Here is a 15,028-nt window from a genome sequence, read left to right as displayed (position 1 = left end):
GTTATAATACATTTTATTTCCACTGGAAGTATATGAAGGTTTAAGTTTTATAGTACATACCTATTCCACACCAGCCTTGAGTATTAAAATTCTAAAAGTCAGTCCTAATTTGATGGGTTCATGTGATGTCATTGTTTAATTATTTATGGTTTTAACCATCTTTTATTAAGTATGACACACAAAAAGTAATGTACAAAAAAATGTACACTTCAATGAATTTTCACAAACATCCATGCAGCTAACTATCTAGTCAAGGAACAGAACACTGCCAGCACCCAAATTTGCTCTTATGGCTACGGGCCAACACTAGCCCTTTTGTCCCCTCCACCACTGTCCTTTTAATTTTCAATAAATGAAATAAGGTATAGGTCTTTTGTTTCTTTCACTCAACATTGTGAAATTCATCCTATTTACTTTGTGTATAACTGTGGATAATTTATTTTTCATTGCTCTATGGTTTTCCACTCCATTTCCATTATGAATACATAATTTATTCATTCTACTATTAATGAACATTTTAACTATTTCCAGATTTTGACTATTAATGATAATAGTGCTGCGAGAATTCTTATCCATGATTCTTAATGCACGTGTGCATGCATTTCTTCTCGGTCATAAGGTATGTGTACATTCAACATTAGAAGATAACGACCAACAGTTTTTCTTTCCTTTTTTTTTTTTTTTTTAAGATTTTATTTATTTATTTATTTAACAGAGAGACACAGCGAGAAAGGGAACACAAGCAGAGGAGTGATAGAGGGAGAAACAGCTTCCTGCTAAGCAGGGAGCCCCATGTGGGGGCTCAATGCCATGACCCTGGGATCATGACCTGAGCTGAAGGCAGTGGCTTAACCAACGGAGCCATCCAGGTGCCCCGATAATGACCAACAGTCTTTCAAAGGAATACCAGCTTACATTTTCAGTACTTTTTATATTATGGAGTAATTTACCAAAGCTCATACACCCATATATTTTCAGTGACAATAGTACAGTAATAGTAAACTGTGCTACTTATTCTTTTTTGTCAACAATATGCATATACAGCATCTACTGGGATTTCTGTCCTAAAAGAACTCGATTGAGTCGGAAAGAGTGATATGAAAAGCTACAGTGTATATGGTATGTGCAATACTGTAGTGGCTGAATAAGAAGGGGTATATGGTTATCTCTGCTGGGTGAGTGTGAGAAAGCTTCACAGGACAGAAGACATTCAGTCTAATTTTAGAGGATCGATGTGTCTACTAGGAGGGAATTAACTGTTCTAAGCAAAGGAAACTGCACAAACAAATGTGTGGCTGAGTATTTAGCATCAGGTTATGGCTGGAGCCCAGGGAGTTTACAAGGGAATGCTGGGAGAGGACATCAGAAAATGGTACACAGGGCCAGATCGAAATGATGGGTTTCAAAGGGCTTTTGGCAGGCTGTAAAGCAGGACGGTTTGTACAATCTAATTTTGTGTTGTAGAAAAATCTAGTGGCAACAGGAAAGAAGGATTGAAGATGGTAATATTTAAAGGGAGATAACTACAGTAATCTAGACAGAAGATCCCAGAGGCCTGGGAAAGGGGACAGAGGTAAAGAATAGTGGAAGAGATCTACTGAGACGAAAGGTGGACTTCACAGGACTTAGAAACTAACTGGATGAGGGAACCGGTGGAAAAAGTCTAGGATGGCACCCATGTTTCTGTTTTAAGAAGGTGAATTGGGAGGCTAGTTAACTCCCCCAGATAGGGAAAAGGGGGAAGAGCTGTAGCAGGGTTAGGGGAAAGATTTTTCTAGGTATCTCTTACAAAAACATAGTTTTTGCTCATAGGTGAGAGGAAAGGAAAAACACCCAGCAACCTTCATGAATGAAATGAAGAAATTTTCAAGACTGTATTTAGAATGCTAAACAGATACATACTTATATGTCTCATAAAGGAGATGCTAGAGACACTTAGAAGTTTTTGTTTTAACTTGCTCTCCTTCACTTTTGGTTTCAGTTTTCCAACAGCTCTTCATGTGCAGGGAAGCCCTTGTGATGCAGACAAATTCACTACTTTATTGAAATGCTATATTCATTGCATCTCATATATTTATAACAATATAGCTGGTACTTATTATTTACTAACATTATGGGAACTATATACATATATTTCCTAATTGTTAGTCATGATCTATACCTCAGGCTGGGCTCCAAGTTTATGATTGTCATGGGGCAAAGTGGAATGATCAGATAAAATGGAAGACAGACACATAAATGTTACAAAGAGATCAACTACTTACTTGTCTCTAAGAACAACACCTTCAATACAGGCACCAAAAAGGACAACATTGCTTAAATCTACCATACTGAGAGTCAAGGAAGGTGACCTCCAACGCTCTGAGATAAAAAGTAAACACTCAGGATATTTCTTCTATCAGTAAAATGAGGTACTAAATTCACTAATGTTGTCAATTCTTCCTTGAATTTTAGAGCTGAGGTGGGTAGATTATCCAGTGAGAAGCGAGCTGGTAAGATGAAAGTATTGATCAGCCTCATTCCACAGATGTGCCTATGACTAAAACTCAGCCTAGATCCATGAAAAGGATACAGACAAAGGAGGTGGTCAGGATGGCGAGGATTGTGCCAATGGGAATAGACTTTTGAGCATCCTTCAGATCTCCAGATCTGTTTGATCCAGCCATGATACCTTTAGAGGAGGAAAAAAGAACAAGTTAACTTCTTAGTTCCTGGACACTTTGATATTCATGCTGATACCAAAGCCTGGAAGCAAATAAGAAGCTGGAGAATATAATTCTGTCTCCTGAGAAAAATCACTCCCTGGGTCTCCTAACTTCTAAAAAAGAAAACAGCTCTTCTGCTTACCTGTGACAGAGGGAAAGAAGATCCCCACCAGAAGAGTAAAAGATGTGGTGATGTCAACAAGGACATATTCATGGTTTAAAATGCCTAAGACATCAGAAGATTTGGCTGAGGGCTTTTCAATGATCTCTCCCTTCGGTAGGTAATTACTCCAAAGATTCTCTGCAGTGGTAAGAAAAACGTATATAAGCAACAGAAATATGGAAAGAAGATAATTAGGTAATTTTCTACCTAAACAATATTCTAAATCCTCATGTACATAGTTTTTAAAGGTATGTTTGCTTCTACACGAGCACATATATATCATATAATAAAGAACATATAAATAAAAACCTACTGTTCTTTCTCATCTGATTCAAATGTAATTTGACAAAGTGCTTTGTTACATACAAATGCAATTAAATACACAAATGCAAATTAGTAGAAGTTAAGTGGACTAAAGATGAATGCTCAGCAGCTTATTTTTTTAAATTAGTATTCAATGCTATTTTTAACACCTTAGTGTAAAGTTGCTTACATGCAAAGATATTTGTGGACCAAACATTTAAGACAAAAGTAACTTAAGGCAAGAGTTTCAGAAATTGGGTTGAGTGAGGAAAACAGCACATGTGGCTGCGGTGACACTGAAAGCTCCATCTGGTTGTCACTGTGGGAAGAACACTGGCCATTTTACAGTAACAGAACTTGCTTAGCTCTGTTCTCAAAAGGAGGGAAATTTTATTTTATTTTTAAAAAATATTTTATTTATTTGTTTGAGAGAGAGAGAGAAAGAACAAGCAGAGAGAGCAGCAGAGGGAGGAGAAGCAGACTCCCTGCTGAGCAGGGTACCCAACAAGGGACTCGATCCCAGGACCCTGGGATCATGAGCTGAACTGAAGGCCAATGCTCAACCAACTGAGCCACCCAGGTTCCCCCACAAGAGGGATATTTTAGCAGAAAGCGCCACAAGGGAGTCTGAAAAAGGGTAAGTTCACTAAAAGAAAAGCAGAAAGATGTTGAATTAAGAGTGATGTGCTGAGCTTGAGGAGGGAAGCGATGGTGTGGCAGTGAGACATGGACAAGAGAAGAGTCTATGATGGAAAAGCCTACTTTCCTGAGCAAATTAAAAACTTGTTCAAAACCTCCTGACTTACCTGTAATGACACCACTAGCCAATCCAGGAATGCCCTGGATTGAAGTGACATTATTGTGAATAAAGTATTCGTCACAGGTGGCATTGAAAAACTGACTTGAGTTACAGAAGAAGCCCCATAACTTTGACGGTACTGTCATGTTGTTAATTTCCTTGGTCTTAGAGCAAATATCAATGTGTCTTGATGAAAGGGTGCGGTTACCCAGCATACAGACCCTAGTGAAAACAAACACAGAGAAAGAGGAAGTAAGGGTAAAAAAATAAAATAAAATAAAACAAAAGAAGGTAGGTTAGAAATAGGTAATGAAAAAAAAAAAGCCCTCATCTCTAAGAGGATGTGAAAGGACCTAATATTTATTGACTTGCTTTGTAGATGAAGATTCATTTACACTTTTTGCAATTTAATCCTGACAGCCATCTCACAAAATATGCATTAGTATTTCTATGTTGTGGATGGAGAAACTGAAGTTTAGGGCAATTAAACAGTCTGCCTGAGTCATACCGGTACCAGTAGTGATAAGAGTTCAAACAGAAGAACTGTCTGAAGACACTATGCTTACTCATCTTCCAAATTTTCTAGGTTATTAACCAATTGTCAGGTCTAAAAGAATCCCAGAGTCCTTTTGTACTTAAAAAAAAAAAGAAAGAAAAACAAATAAAAAAAACCCCTCCCTTCATTTTTTTTTTTTTTTTTGGCCTAGAAAAGCCTATGTTCATAACGACCCATTTGAAAATGTTACACTAAAGGTCAAACCTTCTGGCTACTGTTACAAGAAAGACAGCTTGGCTGGAATAAAAAGCACATCCCACTATGGCCTAAGAGAAAACTATTTTTGAACATAAGCCTAGACCCAGTGGGAGTGAGGGTATTTAAGGACATTACAAATAATAACTGCTGATTTTATTTTTTCCTTTTACCCAGGGCTATAAATATGAACAAAAGAATACTACTCCCACAGTTAGAGTAACTCTCAAGAGGAACAAAGCGACTTTTTAAATCTGCAAAAATGATAGCATACATACATAATGAACCATATACTCATTACTCAGCTTCAACAACTCAACATTTCCCAGGCTTGTTTCATGCATTCCTCTATAGAATTTGGTCTTCTTCTGGTCAATATGTTAAAGAAAATACCCATCATGACATTTTTCCCACCAAAAAGGAGAAGCATCAAAGGAGAACTTGAGGCAAATGGAATTTCTCAAGTTAAGATATCCAGAATATAGCTTTCAAAACTTCTAGCTAATTTGCAGTCCCTACATGAGCAGACTAAAAATTGAAGATGGAATCTATCACTGACATCATTTAGTACAGTAGAAGAAATACTGGACCAGGAGTTAGGAAATCAAAGGGTTCATGTTCTTTCTCTGCCATGAATTAACTTTGGGGCAAATCATTTAATCTCTAAAGATGTTTTTCATCTAAAAAAAACCCCCTATTTTTCTGTAATCAGGTTAAATCAACACAGGAGCAAGGAGTCCGATACCTAGATAATCCAGATGACTTTTCAAAGACAATCTCTGTAACAAGATTACAAGCACAATTCAGCGCTAACCAATCTCTATGCCACTAGTCAAATAGAGAAGAGGTGACTGGAGAGTTACCTAGCTGTACAAATCCATTACAATACTTCAAAAAATACACTTTAATGTACCTGCACTACTTATGTACTATGTATATCGTATCATATAATCTTTATATAGGGATACATATGCAAACAATGTGACATTTATTTCTCTTTATTTTATGACTAGAAAGTCTGCTATGGTATTCACAGCAGGCTAAAAAGTTTAATTCACTGCAAATATTAAGGTAGGAGTTTAGGTTTCTTTGATTGTTTTGATATTGATAACAGCAGTCCAACATTTAAATACTTTACAAAGCTTGCTGGTAATAACTATACTATCATAAAGCTCTTCGTGTATAGTTGTCCAAATACACACAATCATTATAAGGAGGTTTTGAGAAAAACCTAGTATCTATATCATATCTATACCCAAATGATTTTCAGAGTTGCCAGTTCTATGCTTAGGACATCAGGAAGAGGATCAACATGAGAAGTTTGCTGGGAGGCTTCCTGCCTAGACACTAACTGAGCTCACCCAAGAGCAAAATCTCCAGGAGACTGAAATTGTACTCGAAGTGATCCCATCACTAAATATTGTCAATGACTACCCAGTAAACAATGGCTGGCCAGAGAGACAGACACGTACGGGAAGTGTGGAGGGGCAAAAGAAGACTTGATAGCTCCAGCATAGATGGCCAAGATGGACACAATGACACAGGCCAGGAAAAGTGAGGCAAATTTGTTCACATAGCGTACACCAATGAACACCACCAACACCATGAGGACCAAGAAGGCTGTGCCATAGACACGCATGTTATTGAGCATGGCTGCTGATTCCTTGAGTGCATCATCACTACGAAAGATGGCCGCTCGGGGAACAATGTATACCTGTTAAGCAAAAGAAGTAGAAAATGAGGTCATTTCAAAGTCATCAAGTAAAAGGGCTGTTGTAGTTTTGTTTTCACACAGGAAAGCAAAGCTAAGACAGAAAATGACTGGAGATTTAACCTAATTCCTACGGAAACTGGGTATCATTTATCTTTTTCTTTTTTAAAGATTTTATTTATTTATTTGACAGACAAGAGATCACAAGTAGGCAGAGAGAGAGGGAGAAGCAGGCTCCCCACTGAGCAGAGAGCCCGATTTGGGGCTCAATCCCAGGAACCTGGGACCATGACTTGAGCCAAAGGCAGAGACTTAACCCACTGAGCCACCCAGGTGTCCCTCATTTATCTTTTTTTTTTTTTTAAGTCTACATGCTATTCTGAACACCTACATTTCCAAATGGAAACAGCAAAAAAAGCTCTAGTAATCTATTCAAAGGGTTATATAAAATAATTATGATTATCTTGAGTCCTACCTCACTATTCCTACTTACCTATGATTATTTTAAATAGTAAAAAAAAGAATTCCAGTGAATAAAGAAATGAAAAACATTTTATTGAATAGGGATGAAGATATTAAAAAAGATGAAAACTTTTACTTTTTCCCTATTAGTGCAAATCTTGCCTCATGACTTTAACTTGATGGATGAAATGGCAGAGTGTTGGTTAATGGGTGGAAGGGAAGCAGTAGGCAGGCAAAGGATACTCTCAACCTTTCTGACTTATGTTCACAAGAGGAAGTCAGTAACAGGTCAACAGTCAATCACTTGATTGATTCTGTAAGTGGATCTCTCAGATGTTTTGCTACCAAACAACAAAATAAATCCAAATCTCTATCTTTTCTATACTGCAGACCACAATTAAGTCATTACTCACCAGAAAAATTTCAATGGCACCAAGGATATACATGGCAGCTGCAAATGTGGTACCAAGATAAAAGCAGAGGCCAACAGCCCCACCAAACTCTGGGCCCAGTGCCCGGGAAATCATAAAGTATGAGCCCCCAGCTAAAAGACAAAACAGAATGTAAGCAGGATAAAGAAAGTATATCAGTAGGAAGAATGCAAACAGGTCCTAAATAGGAAGGATAAATGTTTCAAGTTGGTTTTTTTTTTTAAAACTCTGTAATAAAAAGCAGATTTGCTAATGGGAAATTAAAAATAAAACCTTTATGGTAAAATATGCTGCACATCTAATGCTCCACATGAAGTAGCACCATTTGTCAGTATTGCTTAGGTAAGCATCAGAGATTATTTACAACAGTCAGGAGACAGCCCAATAAAATATAATCTAACTAAGAAAAGCTAGGAAGGCTACACGAATTAAGGACTCTAGCTTAGAACAGAGATTTTTCCTTTTTCTTTTCATTCAAGTATGGTTGACATAAATGGTCTATTAGTTTCAAGTGTACAACACAGTGATCTGATGATTCTGTACGTTACGCACACCACACAATGTTATTACAATACGACTGAATGTATTCCCCATGCTATCCTTTTCATCCCTGTGACTTATTTTATGACTGGAAGTTTGTACCTCTTATTTCCTCTCACATATTTTGCCCGTTCTTCCATTCCCCTCCTCTTTGACAACCACCAGTTTGTTATTCATGAGTCTGGCTTTCGTTCATTTATTTTTTTGGATTACACATATAAGTAAAATCATATGGTATTTGTCTTTCTCCGTCTTATTTCACTTGCATAATAAAATAAGGTCCACCTGTGTTGGGCAAGATTTTGTTCTTTTTTATGTTTGAATAATATTCTGGTGAGAGAGAGAGAGGGAGACTGTCTCCACATCTTCATCTACTGATGGGCACTTAGGTTGCTTCCATATCTAGGTTATTATAAATAACGCAACAAAAACAAGAGGGGTGCATCTATCTTTTTGAATTACTATTTTTTTTTCTTCAGATAAATACCCAGCAGTGAAATTACTGGACTGTATGGATTTCTATCTTTAATTTTTTGAGGAACCTCCATGCTCTTTCCTGAAGTGGCTGCACCAGTTTATATTCCCCTTTACAACATAAAAGATTTTTAAAGAATGTATTCTGAAGTCAAAGTGTGAATGTCTATGACCAAGAGACTAAATAGTATTCTAGTCCTCGGAAGTTTGCACCCCTGACTTTATAGCATAAACATACAGTCATTGACAATCCCTGAAATCCAATCTTAGCCTACTGACCTGGCACCACTCCATTAGTGGCAATGGCACTCATGGAGATAGCAGTCAACATTGTCTGTAAAGGAAGTGAAAGGAGATTTTTAAAAAATTAACACGTAATGTATTATTTGTTTCAGGGGTACAGGTCTGTGATTCATCAGTCTTACACAATTCAGTGTTCACCATAGCACATACTCTCCCCAATGTCCATGGCCTAGTCACACCATCCCTCTTACCTCCTACCCTCCAACAATCCTCAATTTGTTTCCTGAGATTAAGAGTCTCTTATGGTTTAAGGAGTCCCTCTCTGGTTTCGTCTTGTTTCATTTTTCCTTCCCTTCCCCTATGGTCCACTATCTTGTTTCTTAAATTTCTAGTATCAGTGAGATGTATAATACTTGTCTTTCTCTGATTTAATTATTTCGCTTAGCATAATACCCTCTAATTCCATGCACGTCATGGCAAATGTCAAGATTTTGGGTTTTTTGATGGCTGCATGATATTCCATTGTATATATATATACCACATCTTCTTTATCCATTAATCTGTCAATGGACACCTGGGCTCTTTCCATAGTTAGGCTATTGTGAACATTGCTGCTATACACCTTGGATGCACGTACCCCTTTGGATCACTACATTTGTATCTTTAGGGTAAATACCCAGCAGTGTGATTGCTGGGTCCTAGGGTGAAAGGAGAAGATTGTTACTGTATTCCTCTACTATTTTCCTGCCTGTGGGCCTCAGAGCACTTTTTGAAAAATTAACTCTTACCTTTATGAAGGGAGTTGGCTGTTATTCCTAATAGTATGGAAATGAGATGATGTGATTCAATTCATTGCCCTTGTCACATTACTATTATCTTGAATATTTTCCTAAAATGCTTCTGTATCGTAAGCAATAGGTTAGGTGCGAACAGGAGCCACTGATCTCACCCTGGTTTCCTAGTTAACTTGGAAAACAGATCAGAAACTAAGGACTAGCTATAATTACAAGAACAATATTTAGTAAAGAGGGGAGCCACTGAAGACTTCTGAACTAATAAAAACTGTATTTTGATAACATTACCTGGTAGGAACAGAGTATAAAATGGACTGAAGATAGGAAGCAGATGAAGGCATAGTGACTTGTTACTAGGCTATTATAGTTCAGTGAAAATTAAGGACTGTAGTGCTAGTAACAGGAATATAAAGGAAGAGTTGTATATAAGAGATTCCAGAGGGAGACTTGATTGACCTAGGTAGCTGAATAGATGTGAGAGGTAATCAAGGAGCCAAACATGGCCCTGAAGTTTTAAGACTAAGAAAGAGTAAAAAAAAAAAAAAAAAAAAAAAAAGATGGTACTATTAATTTTGAGTTATTAATGATACAAACTATATCTTCTCATCCCGCTTTATATAGCACCCAGCTGAGCATAATGCATGAGGATATAATAATGATGGTAATTAAAGAGGCCAACAGTTGAATAAAAATAATTTTTTAATAATAACCAACTTATAATAAAATGGATAGATGTGGCTGGGATATGTGGATAAGAGGAGTTTAAATTCAAGATCAGAATGTTCTCAGTACAGTGGGCAAGAAGACCTGGAAACCACATCTGAATTTCTGAGGAAGGGGCAACAGATGAGACTTCAAACAAAAGAAATACTCCTCACCTCAAACAACAATCAGTGTTGTTCCTTAATACTATACTGGAGAAGTACATCATTTTCTAACTTTGGTGCTATCAAACGCAAATGGTTTGTATTCTGAATTCTTTGAATCAAGGACTATTATCTTCTACCTCCTCTGCAAGTCTTCCTTTGTAATTTCTAGTACATCATACTATGCATACAAGCAGCAAAGAGTAGACACTAAATAAATGAAAATCCTTCAGACTTTAATATCAAAATAATCTCTCCTGTTGAGATCATGAGTCTTTCCCTACTAGTCTTTGTGTTATTCTCAAAGAGGTCAAGTGCATATAATCTTGAGCTCCTGCAAGATCACTCTAAGTGTGATCTCTAGGATCCAGGTGATCACTAAGAGCCAACTGGGGACTTACACAGCAGCAGCAGATAAGGACAATTGCAAAGGCCTGAAGAACTCCAGCTGTCCCCACGACCCATGTAAGGCGTAGAAACAAGATCACTCCAAAAATATTTTGTAGGCACGGGAGGTAGACACCCATGAAAGTACCCATTTGAGGGGTCTGAAAAGAAAGATGTTGACAAAAGAAAAATTATATAGTCATCTAGAAAAGATGCTTTATCCTCTTGTTTGTGTATACAAACTTATTCCCTACTATATTACTTACAAAAGAGATAATTAGTATAATCAATATCTTAAAAGAGGCACATATAAAATCTTCATCTTACAAATGATCACCAACTTTTTAATATTCCTAGAGCTATACATTTTTACTTTACACAGGTTCCTATATGCTTTTACATGGGCATTTGACCACAAACTTTTAAGTGTACCCCTCCAAATTTAAAATGTTCTGTTCTTTGAAACTATTGGTTTCTCTTTCCTTTTTTTTTTAAAAAGATTTTATTTTTAAGTAATCTCTACAGCCAACGTGGGGCTCAAACTCACAACACTGAGATCAAGAGTTGCATACTCCACTGACTGAGTCAGCCAGGTGCCTCTAGCTTTCCTTTTCCATTTAAAAATTGAATAATGATTTGATGGACTTCTTTCAGATTTTGGCAAAAGTCCTTCATGGTAGCTGGTAAATGCAGTTGGTAAAATGAAGATCTGAGAGTCATTTTATCCCTGAACAACCAGAAAGCTAACTTGTAATATTGTTCCATATTTTCCTTTTGAGAAATCCTGAAACTTATTATTATTATTAAAAATAGTTATTTATTATTATTATTATTATTATTTATTATTGAAAAACCCAGGGGGCTCACTGCCTCACATTGTTAGGCCTCTGCACAAACATCACCCTGTCAGAAAGGGCTTTCCCTGGCCAACCTCTCTACAACAGTAACAACTTCTGCCCTGGCTCTCTTTGCTGGCCAGTTTCAGTATCTTTACCTTGCCTTTAAAAAAAAAATCAGTTAATTCCTCAAGTTAACACAAGATGTTACATTAGTTCCAGGTGTACTACAAAGTGATTTGACAAGTCTTTGCATATGTTATGCTTTGCTCATCACAAGTGTAGCTACCATCTGTCCTTGCCTTTATTTTTTTCAGACCATCGTCAACACATAATACAAAGGTTGATAACTATCTCCTTGTACTAGAATTTAGATTGCATGAGAATAAGACATTATATGTTCCGCTTCTTTATGACCACCCCACTGCTCAGAACAGTGCCTGTCATGTATCAAGTATTCAATAGTTTTTGAGCATGGAGTGATGACCTGGATATTTCTTCCTTTCTTGTATGTGGACTCTTTTTATTTATCCTTGTTTTTGTAGGTCTCACCTTGGTGGGCTTCTTTTTCCCTTCAGTGATGTTCTCTGCCTCTTCATGTTCCTTTGCTCCTTGTGTCAGATTAGTATAATTGGCCATACGGTTGAGAAGAGAAGATACCTTTGGTCTGGTATCCATTTCTTCCTATAAAGCCAGAAACATGGAAGAAATGAGTAATAAAGAACACTGGAAATAAGCATCAAAGTGGACCTCTACCAAAAAGTTGCAAATTAAATGAGAAAATACTTCACAGGTAAATATTTTAAGAAAATTTATAAATAAGGCTTTATTCTCCTCCCACATTAAAATATCACTTAATCAGGACTACACAAATCCTTTTTTTTTTTTTTTTAAGATTTTATTTATTTATTTGACAGACAGAGATCACAAGTAGGCAGAGAGGCAGGCAGAGAGAGAGGAGGAAGCAGGCTCCTTGCCAAGCAGAGAGCCCGATGCAGGGCTCGATCCCAGGACTCTGAGATCATGACCTGAGCCGAAGGCAGAGGCTTTAACCAACCGAGCCACCCAGGCGCCCCAGGACTATACAAATCTTTACAAAATTCTTTTTTTTTTTTTTAAGATTTTATTTATTTATTTGACAGAGAGAGATCACAAGTAGGCAGAAAGAGAGAGAGGGAGAGAGACAGGAGAAAGCAGGCTCCCTGCTGAGCAGAGAGCCTGATGCGGGACTCCAAATCTTTACAAAATTCTTAAGTGAAAAGCTTTATCACTCTTTCTAATGACTTAACTTTACAGTAAAAACAAAATCACATTGGCCCCTACAGATAGCTGTAACCTTGAAAAAAACATTGATGATACTACTTTTAACTACAGTGCACCTTTCTTTAGGCTATTAACATTTTTTTTTAAGTAGGCTCGACACCCAGCTTGGAGTCCAATGTGGGGCTTGAAATCATGACCCTGAGATCAAGACCTGAGCTGAGGGCAAGAGTTGGGATGCTTAACCAACTGAGCCACCCTGGCACCCCTTGGCTACTAACATTCTAATAACATTTATGACTATTAATTATTGCACCAAGCACAGACCGCTCAATAAAAAATTTTTGTGCCTGAACTAAATGGTCACCTCAGATCTTTTCTTGAACAAAGCTGAAAGAGGATATCATTTAAAAAACAGGTACCCCAAGAGAACTGGAAGTCATATCATTGTCCAAAGCTAGACACAAAGGCAGTGCTAGACTAAAGCAGGCTCCTCTCAACAACCCAAATGCAGAGCCCATCAGAGTCCCTATGGTCTTAAGGAAGACATATAGGCCCTCTTAATCGAGCAACCTATTTCCTACATTGATTTTTGATCAGTAGTTCTAAGGTAAATGATGGGCTTCCCAAACACAGAGTTGAAAAACACTCTACTTTATACTTCATAAATAATTCCAATGCAAGTATTTAAATCCTAGCTGAATTAGACACAAGGTTCTCCATATGCCTGTGATGTCAAAATCCTACCTCAACTCACAGAAATCTGATTTAATGGTTACTTATTAGTTAGTGATAATTAGATTATACAGAGTAAGTCAACTATAATGACAAGTTATAGTAAGTATTATATTTTAACAATTAGTTCTTAAAATTATCCAGCCTGTATTGTTTTAAAACTAAATGGGACAGAAAACCGTTATCTTGAAATCTCTGTTCCTGAAATTTCTGCCGTAGTTTTCTCTCAAATATTACCTCAAAGAGGGCCAAATTTTTATCAAAATATTCATCTCCTTCTTCATAGTTGGAATTATTGAGATAAGCATTTCGAGCTTTCTTATGGCCATCATCTGGAAAAAAAAAAGAAATTAAGTTAGTTTTGCATTGGTATTAAAGAAGTATCAGCACCAAATAACATCATATTGCCTCTGTAATGAAAGAATCCATTTTCATGTTCAAATTTTAGGGAGAACTCAATTAGCCAGGCTTAGAGAATGAGGCCCCCTCTAAAACAGGAGCAAAATTAAATCTCTAAGAGGCAAACAATAGGAAGGCTTAACAGCATGAAGACCTCTGGAAACACTATTCTTTCAGGATTCTAGTCTATATAGGGCCCTACTCCCAAAGCCACTCAAATCTAGAATAAATTTTTTTAAAAAGTTGCTTCTTCAGTTCTTACTCAGTGTATTACTATACACTTTATACACTGCTGCTATTGATAATGATAGAAAAGCCCCTCTACCTCCCGGGCTGTCCAGCGTTTTATAAGCTGACATTAGGTAAAAAAAAAAAGACATTAGGTCACATAACCAAGCATTGTTTTTGTACAAACTCTTGGCACACTTTTTTTGTTGTTGTTGTTGTTTTATGTTAAAAGAGGTGCCCCAGGGCGCCTGGGTGGCTCAGTTGTTAAGCATCTGACTTCAGATTCCTGGGATCAGCCCCACATCAGGCTCCCTGCTCAGCAGGAAGCCTGCTTCTCCCTCTCCCGCTCCCCCTGCTTGGTTTCCTGTCTGTCTCTCTGTCAGATAAATAAATAAATAAAATCTCTGGGTGGGGGGAGGTACCCCAGAAGAATCTTGTACCAGCTACAAAGAAAAATAAGAGAGACTGGGTTTTTGTTGTATAAGAGTTATATATAATTATAATTGCCTTATAGAGGGAAAGAGAAAATAAAAAATTATGTAAATGTCATTAAGAACTAACACTTTAAATATTCAGGAAATAAACCCAAATATAAAAGTTAAAGAAATTTAAATTTAAGTCTTATAACCTTAAATACAAGTTTGGGAAATAGCCAACAAGCTATCAAAATAACTGGATCATGTCATCTGTTTTGTTTCTTAAGTTCCACACATGAGTGAAGTCATATGGTACTTGTCTTTCTCTGACTTATTTCATTTAGTACAATGCAATCTAGCTCTAGCCATATCAGAGCAAATGGCAAAGTTTCCTTTTTTATGGTTGAGTAATATTCCATTTTGTATCATCAGTGGGTAGGCATCTGGGCTCTTTCCATGATTTGACCATTGTGGACAACTGCTGCTATCAACATTGGGGTGCATGTGCCCTTTTGGTTCAGTATT

At 37.1% G+C, this 15,028-nt stretch overlaps 1 protein-coding gene across 4 annotated transcripts in view; it reads right to left on the bottom strand.

Annotated features, from left to right (window-relative positions):
* SLC12A6 (solute carrier family 12 member 6) overlaps positions 1-15,028 on the bottom strand; it is a 93,152-nt gene that overhangs the window by 15,593 nt on the left and 62,531 nt on the right. For all 4 annotated transcript variants that reach the window (XR_009355490.1, XM_059181072.1, XM_059181073.1 and 1 more), the window contains 10 exons: positions 13,698-13,792; positions 12,018-12,149; positions 10,644-10,790; positions 8,619-8,673; positions 7,308-7,438; positions 6,194-6,435; positions 3,978-4,192; positions 2,848-3,006; positions 2,573-2,671; positions 2,265-2,322 (listed from right to left, as the gene is read on the bottom strand). Coding sequence is in view for 3 of the 4 variants with exons in the window: in XM_059181072.1 (XP_059037055.1) it covers positions 2,265-2,322; positions 2,573-2,671; positions 2,848-3,006; positions 3,978-4,192; positions 6,194-6,435; positions 7,308-7,438; positions 8,619-8,673; positions 10,644-10,790; positions 12,018-12,149; positions 13,698-13,792 (1,333 nt within the window). In the remaining variant the exon portion in view is untranslated. The remainder of the gene's footprint in view (positions 1-2,264; positions 2,323-2,572; positions 2,672-2,847; positions 3,007-3,977; positions 4,193-6,193; positions 6,436-7,307; positions 7,439-8,618; positions 8,674-10,643; positions 10,791-12,017; positions 12,150-13,697; positions 13,793-15,028) is intronic.

Source organism: Mustela lutreola, chromosome 7, assembly GCF_030435805.1.
Source record: "Mustela lutreola isolate mMusLut2 chromosome 7, mMusLut2.pri, whole genome shotgun sequence".
NCBI classification, from domain to species: domain Eukaryota; kingdom Metazoa; phylum Chordata; class Mammalia; order Carnivora; family Mustelidae; genus Mustela; species Mustela lutreola.
The sequence above is the reverse complement of the archived record's forward strand: the minus strand, read 5'-3'. Positions and strand labels throughout refer to the sequence as shown.